Source organism: Rhinichthys klamathensis, unplaced genomic scaffold (assembly GCF_029890125.1).
Source record: "Rhinichthys klamathensis goyatoka isolate OS25496 unplaced genomic scaffold, OSU_Roscu_1.1 h1tg000240l_1, whole genome shotgun sequence".
Classification (NCBI taxonomy): domain Eukaryota; kingdom Metazoa; phylum Chordata; class Actinopteri; order Cypriniformes; family Leuciscidae; genus Rhinichthys; species Rhinichthys klamathensis.
The window spans coordinates 2,655,277-2,668,010 of record NW_026606762.1 but is presented as its reverse complement, the minus strand read 5'-3'; the positions used below and the strand labels follow the sequence as shown (position 1 = coordinate 2,668,010).

The 12,734-nt window shown below is 37.4% G+C and overlaps 1 protein-coding gene across 1 annotated transcript; it reads left to right on the top strand.

The window, feature by feature from the left end:
- Positions 1-3,497: 3,497 nt before the first annotated feature.
- LOC130100361 (adhesion G-protein coupled receptor G2-like) lies at positions 3,498-11,751 on the top strand. Its single transcript, XM_056265789.1, has 6 exons — positions 3,498-3,614; positions 3,708-3,826; positions 8,261-8,529; positions 10,678-10,783; positions 10,886-11,163; positions 11,597-11,751. Exons 1-6 carry the CDS (start codon positions 3,498-3,500, stop codon positions 11,710-11,712), a joined length of 1,005 nt encoding a protein of 334 aa, XP_056121764.1. The 3' UTR covers positions 11,713-11,751.
- The last annotated feature ends 983 nt before the right edge of the window (positions 11,752-12,734 follow it).

Below are 12,734 nucleotides of genomic sequence, written 5' to 3'. Positions count from 1 at the left end.
AACAATATTAATCTCATGTACTTGTTAAACATAACTCATTGCTACAGCATGAAAAAATGGTTACATTTTCTAAATGATTTTGTTAAATGTTTTATTCTATTAATTTTGATGTTTGTTTGTTTATTTGTTCTCAAAGCTATGCTATAATTAAGTTTTCCACATAGTCAAATGTATGTCTTTTCCATCACTGACCTCATTTATTCAAATCAAGTCTTCAGAAGGAAGTTGTGATCTTTTAATATAGAGAAATAAAATCGTATTTTTTAGCATGACATGAATATCATAATAACTCCATGGAGATTTTTGTAAGTATAAAGTTGTATTTTAACCTACAGTATTTATAATGATGTGAAATAACCCCATGGCAACTACGAAAATGAGTACATTACAATATGATGAGAAAGTGGAAGTAAGTTACAGTTAACCCTTAAGAAACAATAGTAGCATGTAGTGCTGAGGATTTGGTCGTATATCATGTCAGCGAATGCCATTTCTTTAAAACGGACAACAGCCCTTTTTATTTGCTGTCCTTGCATTTTTTTTCCTTCATTTGTGCACATGTGTACAGTAGGTATATGTTAATGGTATTGCTGAAGGCTAAATGTGATAACAATGTCATCAGTAGAGCTCACTGAGTTTGACTGAAGCCACAACATTTGAGTTTTGCTCTTCACTTCTGCAAACTTTCCACAGTGAACACAACTTCAACCTATGACTAAAAACAGTAAGGTACGAGAAGAAAGATTAGATCAATGTATTTAAACAGAAATGTTTGGATTATACATATATTAGGCCTGTTTAGCCTATGTTTATTTATTTATTATGAAGTTTTTTTAAACCATTTTAACAATGAAAAGATTAACCTTTTTTATTGTAGGTATTTGTATTATATATTTACTTTAATCGATTTGTCTTTTTGTATTTGATTTAATGTATATCTGTATCCACAGAGTTGAAGATATGAAACTCCTGCTACTTCTGATCATGATCTATGGAGTGGAAAAAAATAAATCTTTTGGACTATCTTTAAAAAACTACAACTCTAAACAATGTAAGTTAATCATCCTGAACTCACACAGTTTTTTATTATCATTAGAGATCCACTCCAGATCTCATTGAGACAGTGTGATTTTGCTTTTTTACATTACCTTTAGGAAATGTATTTGCATAAAGTCTGCACATAATCCAACACAATTTAACAACTTGTGCTCACCAAGTCTGCCTTTATTTGATAAAAATAGAGTAAAACAGTAAAATTGTTTTTGTACAATTGTCAATTATCTTGAAATGAAATGAAAATATACTTTATTGTCCCTCAAAGGGAAATTTGTAATGAACTCCATAGCCAGCATTTTGCCAAAACCTGATACATTAAAACATTACACAACATATTTATACACATCATACACATAAAAACAAATAGACTTCACTATTTCATGTTCAACAGTCTGTAGAGAGTTCTGTACCTTCTTCCAGATGGTAGGAGTTCATGAGATGGGTCGCTTAAAATCCTTTTTGCCTCATTTAATGTGCATTGCTCATACAGTCTGAATAGTCTTTCAGTCCAATCATTTTCATCCAAGTTCGAACAATATCTTTGATTTTGATTTTACAGAAAGATCACCGTACCAAGTGGACAGACCATATCTGTTCACACTTTACAGACTGATAAAAAAAAGGAACATAATTTTCCTATCAACTCCATTCATTTTAAATGATAATACTATTTTATAATATTATGTTTGTACTGTATTTTTGATCAAATAAATGCAGCTTTGATAAGCAGAAGAGAATTCTTTCAATAAAACATTTAAAAAACATTCCAAATTATTCCAAGTTCATTACATTTGAGCTAATCAGTTTTCATTTGTATTTTTCCTTGTAAAAAATGCAAATAAATAAATGAAATTAAATTGGAATAAGAACTTGAAGCAAAACCAAGTGTGGAAAAAAATTTGAAAAGTGTCTTACTACTTATGATCATTTTTCCCTTAATCTATTTTAGCGTCAAAAACAGCACCAACTGTTAACGCCTGTAATGAAGACTTGAACGATGTTTGCTCCTCACAGAAACAGACGAATTGTGATAAAGGACAACCAAAGATAACTCCGGGAAACCGCAATAAACAAACACCGTACAAATCACTCTTTTTTTATTTTTTATTTTTTACTATATTTGTACTATAGGCTATCAGTCTTGTGTTGATTTGGTTGTATCCCTGTTGATGTCATCATTGTGTAGAAAGCCGACAGAATGTATACACGACGTTATAAATACGACGAATGAAACGAAGACCTACCATTTTACCAATCTCGTTATGACCGTGGTTATGGTGAACATCAAGACATTGGGCCGTGTACCAATCACCGCTCCAAGTGTAAGTCTCTTCTCCCAAAAGTCTAAACGTTAGATTACATTATTTGTTAAAGACTTTAAGATGACACTGAGACTATAGGTTGCAGCTTGACAGTTTGAAAAGGTTACATAAAAATAAATGTGTATGTTTATATCATGACCTTTGTAGGCTAAGTGTTCACAATACAGTGAATTACTTCATTAATTCCTTTTTAATTTTATTTAAGTTGGTCAATGAAGCTCTAAAAATCGAGACATGGATCCCAATGGAGGCTTTCAAGAATGCCGCAGTGACCCAGCAGAAAGTTGGAGTAGTTGTCTATGATTCAAATCAGCAGTTTAATGTAATGTTTTTCATATGTTCTTCTGACTGTTTTATAAGACTCTTAAACCTGTTATTTACCCCTTCACTCTTTATTTTATAACCTGGCTGTCTGTGGTTGTTTTCACAGCAACATAATGCTATAATGTCCAAAGTCATACGGATTGAAATTATTGGACCCGACATTGTGAATTTGACAAATCCACTTATAATACATTTCCCAGTCAATAATTACACAAATCACACAAACGTAAGCATACCTTTTCAAATTTTCTCCAAATGCTCCAAAGTGTTATTAATTTGTTTATAATCTTTATTTGTTGATTTTCAAAGGGAAACTACATATATTCCTGTCGTTACTATGATGAAAAAGGTGAGTGAGAACTGAAAGGATATTTCACTCAAAAATGAAAACTGTCATCATTTACAACCCCTCATGTCGTTCTTAAACCAGGTGCGTTTTTTTTTTTTTTTTTTTTTGTTCATGGAACAAACAAATTATCATCGCGCTTCCTCATTTGAAACAGGAATAAACTTTGAGAAAACTTCCCTCACAGTCACACCTAATTATTTTTCAATTACTTTTTTATATTTCTCTTTTTATGACCGCACTGAAGCCCACTTGAAACTTACAAAACATTTTGAAAGATTATGAACGATTGTAACACATGAGTGTTAGTAAATCGTGACTTTTTTTGTTGTTGTTGTTTTTGGGTGAATTATCTCTTTAAAAATAGTGCTAAACTGGCATAAGCATTACTACATGCATAGGCCTAATTTAAATTTGTAATTTTTTGTGCTAAAATCCATTTAATTCACATGGAATATGCAGGAAACGACACCACCTGGAAAACGGATGGCTGTAACACCACTCAGATCAGTGATGATGTTGTGGAGTGCTCCTGTAATCACATGACTGCTTTTGCTGTGCTTCTAGTGAGTGCTGAGCCAATAATCCATGGCACTACAGAAATCATCTTGTGCTGATATTATTTTAATTGAATTGTTTCCCTCCTTCACTCTGAATAGATTGAGGTGAACAATATTGATGAACGCCAGTGGGAAATCTTGTCCTACATCAGCTACATAGGCTGCAGTCTGTCTGCGATCTTTTCTGCTTTCTGTGTCTTGTCGTTCATTTTCAACAGGTGCTGTTCCTTCTGTTTTCATATAAATGCATATATAATCCGTGCTTTGATTCACATTATTCTTTACACTAATACAAAGATTATGCATATAAACTCATCAAAGCAAAAAAACGCAAACAATACTAGTCAAAAGTTTGGCATAATTAAGGTTTATAATATATATATATTGGGGGGAAAGTATCTTTATGCTCACCAAAAGCAACATTTATTTGATGAAAAATTCTGTAAAACCAGTAGTATTATGAAATGTTATTATAATTTAAAATAACTCTTTTCCCTTAAAATATATTTAGTTGTAATTTATTCCTGTGATGCAAAGCTACATTTTTAATCACACTCTAAAAAATGCTGGGTTGTTTCAACCCATGTTTGGGTCAAATATAGACAAACCTAACCGTTGGGTTAAAATTTTAATAAACAAATTTAAACCAACGGTTTGGTTTGTCCAACCCAGCATTTTATAGACTGCAGTCTTCAGTGTCACATGATCGTTCAGAAATCATTCAATTCTGATTTGGTGCTCAATTATTAATAATTGTTTTTATTATTATCAATGTTCAAATAGTTCCCTTTCAAAGTGGATTTTCGATGCTGCATCATGGTGTTGACGCTATGGTATCTAACGTGTGAACATGCAAATTTTGATTGGCTATTGCAGTCAGGTGACACCACAGGCTATAATATAATAGGGTATAGTAGGACGGCTGAAGAACACGTCATCAGCTTTTTTGTCTTCAGGAAGCCGTTTGTCTGTCTGAGCGTGTGAATTTCCCTGCGTGTCTGTGTTTGTAAGAGAAAGAAACCATGACTAGAAGATTTAGGAGATGTATCATGCTGTTTGAAAGGTTTATCACGCCCGTTTAAGAGTGGAGCACAGTCTGTGATCATTTCACAGTGAAAAAAATCTCTGCTCCTACCTGGCTATCTTTAAAGGGAAATGGGAGCCAGGCGTCTGAACCCCATGGGTCGGGTCCGAGCAGGTGGAGCTGGCTGAGGAACTTGAGATGGGTTTGTCTCTTTCTCAAGTTTCATTTGCTAGCTCTGATACTTTCATGCCTGACCCGGAAGCCCGCTTGGAAGTTTCTTACAATCTGGTAGAGAGCATGTTGGCCCGGTCTAGTTCTGAGGAGCTAGACATAAGAGTTGAGATGGATATTTTAAGTGAGTCCGTCTGAAGTCTGGAGTCCGTGAGGAGTTAGTTGATGTTATGACACGCACCACAGCCACACTTAAAAAAAGACTAGTCGGTAGATACGGAGGAATCTTCTCTAGGTTGATTAGATGAGTGATTCCTCGTGGGTCATATATGCCCTTCTCCAAGCGGGCTTTCAATTTTTCCCAGATGAAGAGGTGTTGAGATCGTAGGAGAAGCCGCATAGTTATAGAATGTAAAGGTAGGGATGTCACGGTACCAAAATTCCAGTAGGCCTAGTCCAGACTGATCTTATGAAATGGCGTATGTATGACACGCCAATTCGTATTTCTATTTTTGGCGTGCTATCAACACGCATAATCTCTTTTCAGCGTGTTTATCAACGCCGTTGACTTAACGTTACATTACTGTATAAATATATGACCTACCCCAACCCCGTCCCTAAACCTACCCCATCCAAATATCTTCCCTATCTCCTACCTCCCCCTCTGAGGAGGCCGTGGGGTACAGTAGGTTGTTTTAGATGAGAATAAAACAGCATCTTGTTTTGAGGGAAATAACCTCCTCCCTCTCCCTCAGGGGAGGGTGATGGGGTACAATAATTCTGTTTTTAGAGGAGAATAAAGTTTTCCTCCCTTCCCCTCTAAGGAGTGTTCGGGGTTGTAGCGAGCTGACATAGGTTTGAGATGAATGTCTATGATAGTTATACTCTCTTCTGTCACCTTCCCAGGTATATGGGTATTAAGTGAGGTTACGCTCCTTCCCATTGCAACGCTGTGCAGGGTGTTTCCACTCGCTGGCTGAATTTTTAGATTCAGTGCCTACGATTCTAGACTGTTTTATGTCTCCAACAGGGACTGGTAGTTGGTATAGTTGGTATTGAAATCCTCCATGCGTCTCAGGTTACGCATGTAACCATAGTTCCCTAACGCTGCGTCAGCTGATGCAATGGGGACCCACAGGACCCGGTGTCTAAGACACGTGTACCAACTAGCCAATCATGGCCGATGCAGTGATGGCGTTGCAGGGTGCTCCCCAGCGTATAAAAAGGGCTTCAAATGTCTGAAGGAAGATGTGAAGGCATCCCTGAAGCATGGCAATGCGACGCAGCATCTCGTTCCCCTCTCAGGGAACCATGATTACATACGTAACCTGAGACCTTCCCTTTTGAGGGAACTCAATGCTGCATCAGCTGACGCAGCATTAGGGAACTATGGTTACATGCGTAACCTGAGACGTTCCCTTTTGAGGACACCAGGCAATACTACTATTTGTGTCTCACTCCATCATCGGTCGCCCACTCCAGTACTGGCAGTTTAGAGGTGGTAGCAATATTCTCCCTCTGTAATTGTATATAAATGGGCTGGAGAAGAGTGGGCAATACCTCCGCTCACATTCAACTTTTTCATCTGTCACCCTCTCCGGCTTGGAGTTTAGAGGAAACTCCCTTATGCTTCCCTTGGAATCACATTCGTATGTTTAATACATGGAATATGGAAACAGCGTTATTGCACTTCCCTTGGGATGCAACGGAAGGGGCTGTTGACAGAATAGGACAAGTGGGCATGACCATTAGTAGCATTCTACCTATCTATCTGTTGTCCCCTCCGAGATGATACAGAGGTTGTATCAATGTGCTTTCCCATATAATCACATATGAATGGGCTGTACAGCAAGGAAAATGGGCATTACCACTATTCACGTCTCACTCCTTCATTTTTCTCCCCTGTGGTCTGGACCTGGAAGTGTCGAAGTGATAGTGTGGACATAGTGGGGGGACTATGTTAACATGTCTCCTAACGGTTCGTCAGGATAACAGGTCATACAGTAAGTGCACTTTGGAGGAAGAAGTGTTTGATTCACCACAGCTGTCCTTCTTTATCTTTGGCCCCTCTAGCTTTGGAGGTAAGGTGTTGACAGGCTAGTGTCTACATACCCTTTTGATGGTCTCTTCCTGAAAGCACTTTCACTTTTTCTTCCTCAGGTAGAGCAGGCAGCTGAGAGAGCACAGCTCTCTCCTGAGGCCTTTCCCAGTCCTTAAGAATGGGATACCTAACTCCATGCTCCCTTCAGTAAGGTTCCCCTTAGAACTGATGGCCGAGGGATTGGATGGTCAGGGTAGCAGTACTTTAGTCTGACTTCCTCCTATTGGGAGTTGCTGGCAGTCGCAGAGTAGCTGCGGTCTCCCTAGCTAGCTCTTTCCCCAGATCAGTTATGCAGGAAAGTATTTGGAGGGTATTGAGCTGCGAATCCTCGCAACTTAGCTTTTGGTCACTAGGTGAGTTGAATGGCAGCCACAACCGAGCTCGCTGGTTAATTTCGCAGCACGGTGACCAGTTATTTGTTTAGTATGGTGCAGTTGGTTTAGTGTTCCTATAGAGTCAACACCATGATGTAGCGTCAAAGTTTCACTTCGAAAGGGAACCGGGTTTCCTGAGAAGGGTAACGAGGCACTGCATCAAGGTGTTGATTGGTGTGTGTTCACACGAGCTTCAGACACCGGTTCACAAGGAGCATTTCCATAGCGTCAACACCAGGAGGCAGCGTCTCGTTCCACTTCTCAGAGAACCAGGTTACATATGTAAATTTAACACGTTTTTTTCTCGAAACACAATGACTTTATTCTCGAAATTTAATGAGTTTATTCTCAAGATTGTATTTCGATTTTTTTTTCTCTAAATTTTTCGATTTTTTCTCGAAACACGACTTTATTCTCGAAATTTAATGAGTTTATTCTCAAGATTGTATTTAGATTTTTTTTTCTCGAAATGTAACGATTTTTTTCTCAAAACACGACTTTATTCTCGATATTTAATGAGTTTATTCTCAAGATTGTATTTCGATTTTTTTTTTTCTAAATTTTACGATTTTTTTCTCGAAACACGACTTTATTCTCGAAATTTAATGAGTTTATTCTTAAGATTGTATTTCGATTTTTTTTTTCTCGAAATGTAACGATTTTTTTCTCGAAACACGACTTTATTCTCGAAATTTAATGAGTTTATTCTCAAGATTGTATTTCGATTTTTTTTTTCTCGAAATGTAACGATTTTTTTCTCAAAACACGACTTTATTCTCGATATTTAATGAGTTTATTCACAAGATTGTATTTCGAGTTTAATTTCGCATTATAATGACTTTAATCTCGAGATGGTTTTATTTTTTTATTATTGCTTGGCCCTAATCCTCTTCCGTATTGATGAGCATAAGACACTTCATTAAAAAATAATATAACATAATTATGCCAAACTTTTGACCAGTAGTGCACGTGTGTTTCTCAGGAACGCAAGGGCAGAAGTGTCCAGCAGCATCCATGTGTCTCTGAGTGGCGCTCTGTTTCTCCTCAACATCAGCTTCATGCTCAGCGAATGGGGTGCCACACTGGGAAAGGAAGAATTCTGTGTGTTTATCGCTGTGATGATACACTACAGCCTGCTGTCTTGTTTCACATGGATGGCTGTTGAAGCCTTGCACCTGTACCTTCTTCTCATCAGAGTGTTCAACATTTACATCAAGAACTACATGACCAAGTTGTCCCTGATTGGATGGGGTGAGTAAAACAAAATACAAAAACACAGCAGCCAAAGTCTCATAGGACAACTTTAACGTCAGTAACTATGTTCACAACCCATTTTACTTTCGTAATATAGAATACAGTACTTCAGAGTGAACTAGGGTATTTGATGGGAAAAGGTGTAGGACTTGATTTCATCCACGGGGGTGTTACCTATGAGAATAGCGGAGGTGGTTGGAAGGAAAGTATAGAAAAGGGATTTGTGACAACAGATGAATATAATGTCTTTTAAGAGACAGATAATTTTATTACATTATAATAAACATTAAAATATTTATTGGATGAAAGATTAATATTTTTGTTTTTGGAATAACGTGCACAGATTATTCATGAACTTTAAAACCAGGAATATGTTCTACAAATGTAAATATGCTCATTTCAAGTTATCCAGACTTTAACCTAATAGACCTGATAATGAAATTCCCAACTAACATTGTCACAGATCTTGAAAGCTTTGGAGCACTTAAGTTTGGTCTCTTCTTAAAGAATACACTTGCAAATTATTGTTGACCTGAAAAAGTTATAAAAGCGAATTCGAAAAAAAAGTTATAGATTAGTTTATGAAATTTTAATATGTACTGCACTACATTTTTTACTTTTTTATATAACTGTAAAGATGTGTTAAAAGTTTTAGCATATCTCTGCAATAACCAAATGACATCCAAATCCACCTCTCTGGTTGTAATAGGTAGATCTCGACCTAGTTATGTTTAGGGTTAGGATGTGGCTTGACCTTCAAGCTCCACCCATTTCATCTAGAGAGGAGGAGCTGGATGTCAAGCTCCACCCACTGGCTTTGCAGTGAGCAGCCTCTCAAAAAGTGAGATTTTGTTTGGGTGCAGTACCAAACTTTTCCCACTAGATGACCTCCAGTCTCCATTGGCGGTCCATATAAGGACAAACCTATTTTCCTGTGGTTTGATACGTACTTTGGTACACATATTTCTTTAATCTTTATGTAGTGTTTCTTTAGATTTTAACAATTTTTAGAGACAAAATGAAAATAGATGTTATCAGAGTTCACTTTGAAATTAATTTTTGGTATGTTATAGCTTACCTCAAGGGCATACAAGATGTAGGTGTCTTTGTTTCCGCAGTAGTTTCAATTTTGATATTTTTAGGTCAAACCGTTCTTGTCTGTCAGTCATATAATGCAGGTCTATGGTCACCACCTCAAAGAGCATGCACAGAGAAGTCCAAATTAAACATGATTTAATGACTCGTAAATGTAAGTACACATTGATGGCCTAAGACACGAAACGAGCGGTTTGTGTGAGAAAACGAACAGTATTTATATCGTTTTTACCTCTTGTAACCACAGCCACGTCCAAGTGATCTGAGGGCGCGGGCGCTTCGGTCTGCGCAAGCGCCGGAAAGCGCTGGAAGTGATCTCTCACGCGTGTACGTCACTCATTGTTTACACAGAGATTTTGGAAGTGTTACCTTTCACTGTGAAGATCTAAACATATTTAGATATACAGGAAATCGCAATGGAAGACGATTTCGATATATCAACAGACAACGTTGAATTTTTTTCACAACCGCACGAGAGATCACTTCCGGCGCTTGCGTAGACCGAAGCGCCCGCGCCCTCAGATCACTTGGACGTGGCTGTGGTTACAAGAGGTAAAACCGATATAAATACTGTTCGTTTTCTCACACAAACCGCTCGTTTTGTGTCTTAGGCCATCAATGTGTACTTACATTTACGAGTCATTAAATCATGTTTAATTTGGACTTCTCTGTGCATGCTCTTTGAGGTGGTGACCATAGACCTGCATTATATGACTGACAGACAAGAACGGTTTGACCTAAAAATATCAAAATTGAAACTACTGCGGAAACAAAGACACCTACATCTTGGATGCCCTTGAGGTAAGCTAAAACATAGTACCAAAAATTTAATTTCCAAGTGAACTATCCCTTTAAGACGATATTAAATTAGACCAATCTAAATTTTTATGTAACTGATTTCAAAAAGTTAGGAACAATATTAAAGAAAAGAAATGTATGTGTAACTTGTAAGACTAGACTACTTGTAAAACTACCGGCCCCAGGACAAGAAACATAAAAAATAATAATTGAAGTGTGGTGGCTCATCCTGCAATCTTTTCCTCTTGACAGGAATCCCTGCAGCTGTTGTTGGAAGTTTGCTGACAATTCAAATCACTCATCCTCTTTATGGCACCAGAAATGTGACATTATCAAATTCGAATGCAACAAATGCAGTGTAAGTCCTCGCTTTATAACTTAATTTTTAGTTTGTTTTAGCTCTTTTTTTTTTGTTGTTGCTCTTTTTTAACTTTAGCATTGTTTATTGTGTGCTGTACAGTTGCTGGATCAAAGAGCCTCTCGTCCTGTATGGCGTGAACCTTTCCTACTTCACCGTCATATTCCTGTTCAACTTATTGGTTCTTCTCAAAGTGTCCAGACAGATCTTTAAGCTAAAGCAAGTGGAGAAAAAGAAGCATAAAATACCAGTGAAGGACGCGGGAACAGTGCTGGGCCTCATGTGTCTGCTGGGAACAACATGGGGTTTGGTGTTTCTTGGCTCTGGATATACCAACTACATTGTACTCTACCTGTTCTGCATTTCAAATACAATGCAAGGTAGGTTTGCTCTTAAAGGGATAGTTCACCCCAAAATGAAAATTCTGTCAGTAATTACTCACCCTCATGTTGTTCCAACCCCGTAAGACTTTCGTTCCTCATCGATGTCTTTAACTTTTCTCGGCCGGCAAGTTTCGATCCCTTAAGAAGCCAATGGAGGAGTGATCCAGCTCTCAGATTTAATCAAAAATATCTTAATTTGTGTTCCGAAGATGAACGAAAGTCTTACGGGGTTGGAACAACATGAGGGTGAGTAATTACTGACAGAATTTTCATTTTGGGGTGAACAATTTTGTTCGCAAGTTAAATTCGGTAACTTTGGATGGAAATATAGCTATAGAACCATACTAGAGGTAAAAAAGAGATGTCTGACTGTTGAAAAATGTAAATGTTTTCTAGTAATACATTTGCTTTCAACTTTATTTTTTGCCAGGGGCTTCTATCTTTCTGTGGATGTGTCTGACAATGAGGCCAGACAAACAGAAAGCAGCTCTTACCAAGTCTTTATCCACTGTGGACACCTTCACCATTGAGAAACAGAAGGAATAGCCCATGCCTAACATTTACCAGATTGCCATCCTACAACCAAAATGCCAAATTTCAATACGTTTTGTGAAACCCTTTTTTAAAAGTGATCTCTCTTTTTATATATATACATATGGTGCCACTGGAGGCACAACAATCCCACACTCTGTGTGTCTGAAATCTCCTCTACACCCACAGTGAACTATTTCTATGGGATAACCATTTCTAGTGGTGTTTAAAACTATAGTGGACATTATAGAGTACGCTCATTTAATCCCATAATGCACCACAGATATACACTTAATGGCTAGAGAATACCCTGTGCTGTGAAGGCACCAATATACTTCAAGTGAAATCAAATAATGAATAATAATATGTATAATCGTGTAATAAGTGGGTGTGGCTCTGAGCCTTCTCATTCATTCACTCACTTGGTCCATCTAGGGCGGCAAAGAAGACAACAATAGTTGTAGGTAATAGGTAATTCATGAATACACCAGAGTGCTTTTTACTGATTATAATTGAAATTCTGATTCAAGAAATAAAGATATTATTCGATTACATTTGCTCAGCTCAGCCATTTCAAACGTCTTTTCACTCCCCTTTTTTTAAATAGACAATAGTGTTTTGTTTACATCACAGTTCGGCCAGAGCCATTGAGATCGGTAAAGCTGCAGTTTATTCCTAATATCTAACAGTTTCTCCTCCTAATCTCCTCCATATCACTTTTGTTCACCCAAAAATGAAAATTATGTCATTAATGACTCACCCTCATGTCGTCCCAAGCCCGTAAGACCTCCGTTCATCTTCGGGACACAGTTTAAGATATTTTACATTTAGTCCGAGAGCTTTCTGTCCCTCCATTGAAAATGTATGTACGGTACACTGTCCTTGTCCAGAAAGGAAATAAAGACATCATCAAAGTAGTCCATGTGACATCAGTGGGTTAGTTAGAGTGTGTTGAAGCATCGAAAATACATTTTGGTCCAAAAATAACAAAAACTACGACTTTATTCAGCATTGTATTGTCTTCCGGTTCTGTTGTG

Coding starts and splice junctions, on each gene's coding strand:
- LOC130100361 (XM_056265789.1), top strand. CDS start 3,498: ATGGAATATGCAGGAAACGACACCACCTGGAAAACGGATGGCTGTAAC. Junction 3,615..3,707: donor CTGCTTTTGCTGTGCTTCTA/GTGAGTGCTGAG, acceptor CACTCTGAATAG/ATTGAGGTGAACAATATTGA. Junction 3,827..8,260: donor TTGTCGTTCATTTTCAACAG/GTGCTGTTCCTT, acceptor TGTGTTTCTCAG/GAACGCAAGGGCAGAAGTGT.